General features: G+C 33.4%; 1 protein-coding gene across 1 annotated transcript in view; it reads right to left on the bottom strand.

Annotated features, from left to right (window-relative positions):
- LOC103597764 (sperm-associated antigen 16 protein-like) overlaps positions 1-1,157 on the bottom strand; it is a 253,065-nt gene extending 251,908 nt beyond the window's left edge. Inside the window, exon 1 of the mRNA XM_008581630.1 lies at positions 1,037-1,157. Within this exon, the coding sequence (XP_008579852.1) occupies positions 1,037-1,157 (121 nt within the window). The remainder of the gene's footprint in view (positions 1-1,036) is intronic.
- Between the last annotated feature and the right edge of the window lie 4,455 nt (positions 1,158-5,612).

The raw sequence follows: 5,612 nt of genomic DNA, 5'->3' as shown, positions 1-5,612 counted from the left end.
TGAGTGAAATAAGCAAAGCACAGAGGGATAAATACCACATGTGCTCACTCATATGTGGGAGGTAAGAGAGAAAGAAGGAAGGAGAGAAAGAAGGAAGGAAAGAAAGACTACAGTAGTGCATTGGTCTTGCAGAGGAAGAGAACATTCCTTGGGCTACAAAGTGGAGTGGGGGAGGGCAAAGGGGAAGGAGGTTGGGGATAATTGGGTGGGGGACACGGGGTACAAATGCAATTTGTGGTAATGGATATGCTGCCAGTATGAATCTGGCCCTCACATCATGGGCACGAGGGGTGACAATCAGCTTTGTATCTCATGAATATTTATTAAAAAAAAAGTCATATAAAAAAAGGCAGATGCAGCTGTATTTCTAACCTTCTAAATGGAAAATCAAAATCATTGTGTGATTGTTAACATCAGTTGATACACTTCCTCATCAGCAAGCACAAAATATTTTATTTGATTGGTAATGTTTTTGTCATTGTGGAAATAAAGGCTAAACACAATCAAGTATTAATATTATAGAATGCAAAGCACATAATTGCAATATTATGAATATGTATTTCAATTAATCATAAAATCTAGAAAATATGGGGTAATTTATTAAATTATTATGACTATAATATTACATTAAAAATGCTTCAAGTTCATTTTTACCAAGCTTTTGTTTTTTTCCTACTCTCAGCTATTTTGTCTACAGAAAACCCAAACTGCTTACCTTGCATGGTGATTCTAAGGGATCTAGGTTTCAACTCTTTGAATGGCACTTGATAGCAAACCTGTATTATCTATCTTAACACATACTTACCTCCTCTTTTATTCCTTTCTTTAAATACATGATGAATATAATTCTTTTATGATATGACATAATAAAATATATGATAAAATATAATGTAATATATTATGATATAATAATAATAATAAGAACAGAAGTTTACATAGGAGGAAGTACCAGAAACTTTAAGTGACAATCAAATAGCTTCAGAATAAATATTACATTGTTAGCTTGGTCACAAACATTAAACAAAAAGGATCTTACCTGATAAGTCGAAGTTCACTTCATTGCCGGGACTTGGACCTACGTCAATGGACACAACTGGTAAGAGCTTCCGAAAGTCCCATAGTTTTGTAACCCCACAGGCATCGCAGGAGGCTATCATGTGACCCTTCAAAATATAAAACAGAAAAGAAATGTATGTACATATGTATTACACATACAAGGTTTCTTCAGAAAGTTCATATAAAAATAGAATTAAAAAATAATGTGAATTTTTCCATCAACCTTTTGAAGTATCCTCATATACAAATATATATATATATAGTAATCCCCAGACAAAAGGTAAGATCTATATTATAATTTTATTAAACCCATGAGAATACACTATTCTAAACTAAAAAGTTTTCATTATATCTTTATCTTGGACATAAAATTATTATAAAATGATATACTTAATATGTGAGATCCTATACTAAATTTTGGGAGATAATTTTTCAGGAAAACATTTTGATTTTTTAGTTATATGAAAAGATGTGATAAACAAAAATATATCCACTCATGTAAATTGTTTATATATACACATATCACATATCATGTGTGTGATATATGACACATAAAAACTATGTCCATGAAAAAAATTACACCATAAGCACATCTTGCCTTATATGCTTTCAATTAATTTGCACTAATAATTTATATCTCAGATAGTATAAAAAGTAAAACAGAGGTAAGAAGGCAAATGGACACAATGAGAAAAGAGTTTTATCACTGTGGGTAGACTGAGTGGGGCCGGGTGAAATTGATGCAATGTAACGGTGCCTATTGTGGTCTGCTAGACAAAATTCTCAGTAGAAATACTTGGACCTGTTTTGGTTAACTTGTAGTGAGCCAAAGAGGTTGGAAAATAGAAGGAAGGGTGGATAGATTAAAGTGTTATGGAAACAGGGGAGGATATTTTCCCAGTACAGTAGAAGCAGCCCAGACTCATCTATTGAGAGCTCAAGGTGGGTCTACATCTCCTACTGGCATCTCAGGAAATATTTATTGAGCATTCAATTCATGTCAGGAACTGGGGATATACTGATGAGGAAGAGGGGTTCCTACTCTCCAGCAACTCATAATCTACACTCATTCTTATCACTTCTTCTATTTTTTTGGTCCACTCACAATTTGAATGAGTATTGCCACATCAGAAACATCAATGTTTATGATAAGTCAATACACTGTTTCCAATTCAATATAAAGTTTCCCTTTTAGGTCCAGCTTAATTGTTTTCATGGTGGAGGTAAAAACCATCCTCTCATTTTCTTCGTAAATTTTCTAAAACTTTAAAGATAATAATTTGTTACTGCAGTTTTCCTTATCACTCTGAAATAGCTCACACACTTTTTTCTTATTTACTTCTTGTTTTATATCCTTTCTGCAAAAAATGTGCATCCTGTATTACAGTTCAAGTGGACTCTAGTTTTCCCTAAACACACCAGCAATGCAACAAATGCCATTAGTTTTATAATTCTGTAACTTTTGTCACTGGTAAAATAATCCGACAACCTTGTCCCCAATCTAGCAAATGAGATGCTTAATCTTTTTTATGACTTACAAGGAACATGGAGAACTTGGAATGTCCTCAAATATGTAAACATGTATTGTAAAAATTGTGAGGAATCAATGAATTTCATTTTGGAAAAGGAAAGAACAGTTCTCAGTAATAGCAGAGAATACCAATGTTAGAAATTAGGAAGACCTCTTTCTAAATATAAGGGTTTTCAATCGTTTCTCATAAGTGACACTCTGGAATGTTTTTTTTTTTTTTTTCAATTTTTGAGAACAGAGTAGACGAGTTTTAATCACGGAAGACCTCTTTCTAAATATAAGGGTTTTCAATCGTTTCTCATAAGTGACACTCTGGAATGCTTTTTTTTTTTAAAATTTTTGAGAACAGAGTAGACGAGTTTTAATCACAATTTAACTTGGAAGCTCCTATCACCAAAGACTTGATGTACTTTTCTTGTCTGGAGTCTATGAATTAAACTCAATCTTAAAGTACACTTTATTCCACTGGATATTGAAATGTGAGAGAACACACTAAAAATAAAAAAAAAATAGTTTTATCATTTTTATTGAATGAAAAGAAATATTTCAGTAGTTTTAATATTATTATATTTAATACTTGAAACTTTTATTGGTGTCAAATAATTAATGTTCAATAGTTTGATACTATTGAAATGAGTTTATATTTTAAATGCTTTGAATGAGCCAGGTACTGTGTTAAATGCTTCATTAATAAAAGAGCACACAGTAATTTTAAACAATTTTGAACAACTAACATCATTTAGCTAGATTTTTCCACTGCCTTAGGAACTTAGAAGCCAGGACAAAGTATGCATTATGGTAAAATGACTATAATAGCTTACTAAGTGATAGAAATAAATTTGTATTTAGACTTGATAACTGAAAAAATACTTGGTAACAAAAGAACAATGCAGCTATACTTCCAATTAGCAGGTGAAATATATGTAGTGCTTATTTTAGTGTTTGGAGGAGAATAGAGCTCAACAAAATGTTTGTTAAACCAATACATGAGTAACGCCTCCTTGGAGCTTACCTAAAAATTTTGCTTTAGTCAAAGTCTTTCCATAGCAGTCTTGTGCTAAATATTAATTCTAACCCTGATAGTTCTGGATCACTTACAACCAAAGAAGTGACAGAAGATGCAAACAATCCAGAACCAATAACTTGGAATAGATTCAAGACCTTGTATCTCTCCTTCTGCCATCTGAAGCAAACTCGAGGGCCATCTGCCAATCTCCTTCCCCAAGACAGAAAAAGAAACTAGAATAGTGCTAATCCAAACTTCAGAACGATGTGAGTTTTGAGGGATCTGAAGATGAAGAGATGTGGGAAAGGGATCAGTTGACAACCTGTAGAAAAACTGAACATTTTATCTAGAATTTATGACAGGTAGGAAAACAAAGGCTGAGCCATAGGTAGGCAGTTAACCTAAACTAAGAAGGATTTCAAAGAAAAAATTTTTTTTAAATAAACAGTTGGAATCGTGTGGCAATCTTAAAGAGAATAAAGACTCAAGAGCTTTGGAAACCTCTTTAAAATGCAATTCTGGTTATGTCATTGGTACCAGCACTGAGACCAAGGAGGGGAAGGTACTAAAGACGGAGCATAGAGAGCTTGCAAAGAGGGGCAGATTCAGCTCTATGTCTATTTTTGTAACACTAAATCTCCATCACCAGTGTAGTTCCTGCTACATGTTAGACATTTGATCTTTTAATACATAATTGAATGAATAAATATAAAAGAAATAGAGATTTTTTTAAAAAAATTAAGCAATATTAAATGATCTGAAGCTCCGAAAAAGAATTTTTTTTTTTAAGTGATCTTTTAATACATAATTGAATGAATAAATATAAAAGAAATAGAGATTTTTTTAAAAAAAATAAGCAATATTAAATGATCTGAAGCTCCGAAAAAGAATTTTTTTTTTTTAAATTCCAAGACTTAAATGAGTTAAATAACACAAGTAGTATTTAGTAAAGTGGACAAAGGGTACAGTTCAGATGAAAATGAATAGTCACCACTACTGATTGCCCCTGTTAAGCTCCTGACCACCAAATTCAAGATTCTACAGTGAGAAAAGCCATATAGACATGAATTTATTTCTAAGTTAAGAGTAGAAGAACATAAGATCAAACCAGCCTCATCTAGGTGGCTGAAAATATATTGAAGAAAAATTTAGTAATACATATTAAGGATCACAATAGTGTTCATTATTTTGAAACTTTAATTTTCTTTCTAAAAGTTATTACAAATTAAAGAAAAAGTTATAATAAAAATAATTAATGCAGCACTACTTATAAACAAAAAATGAAAACATATGAAATTTATAATCATATCATATGGAAGAAATAAACTGTGTGGTTGTGGACTCAGAAAACTACCAGAGGAGGCGGAGACTCGGCAGAAAACACACACCCTGTGGGCCGCCTCTGCAAGGTCCAACAGCCCCGTCTAGTGCACACAGAACAGGGAGACGTCCGGCTAGGGAGGCGGAGACTTGGCAGAAAACACACACCCTGTGGGCTGCCTCTGTGAGGTCCAACAGCCCAGCAGAATCCAAGCTGACCAGAGAGGTGGCTCCCCGGAGAGGCCCAAGACCCGAGACAACCACACACACAAGACACTAGAGGCCAACTGAGCAGTCACAGAGGTAGCCATACCAAATTGACATACACAGCCACACCTTAGTTAGCCAATAGGGTCAAACCTGTGCACTGTGAAACCCCCTGCCAAAATGAATAAACATCAAAAAAAAAAGATACCAGAAATACAAAAAACCAAGAAAGTATACCACCAAAAGTTAATAAATTTCAAACTCTAGATCCTATAGAACAGGAAGCCCTTGAAATGAATGACAAGGAATTTTGAGTGATAATTCAAAAGAGACTGAATGAGATACAAGAAAACTCAGCTAGACAGCATGATGAAACTAGGAAAAGTATATAGGACATGAAAGAGGAAATTTACAAGGAAATCAATGCCCTGAAAAAAAATGAAGCAGAACTTGCCGAACTGAAGAAGTTATTCAGCAAAATAAAAAACACAA

This window comes from Galeopterus variegatus, unplaced genomic scaffold (genome assembly GCF_000696425.1).
Source record: "Galeopterus variegatus unplaced genomic scaffold, G_variegatus-3.0.2 Scaffold2413, whole genome shotgun sequence".
NCBI classification, from domain to species: domain Eukaryota; kingdom Metazoa; phylum Chordata; class Mammalia; order Dermoptera; family Cynocephalidae; genus Galeopterus; species Galeopterus variegatus.
The sequence above is the reverse complement of the archived record's forward strand: the minus strand, read 5'-3'. Positions and strand labels throughout refer to the sequence as shown.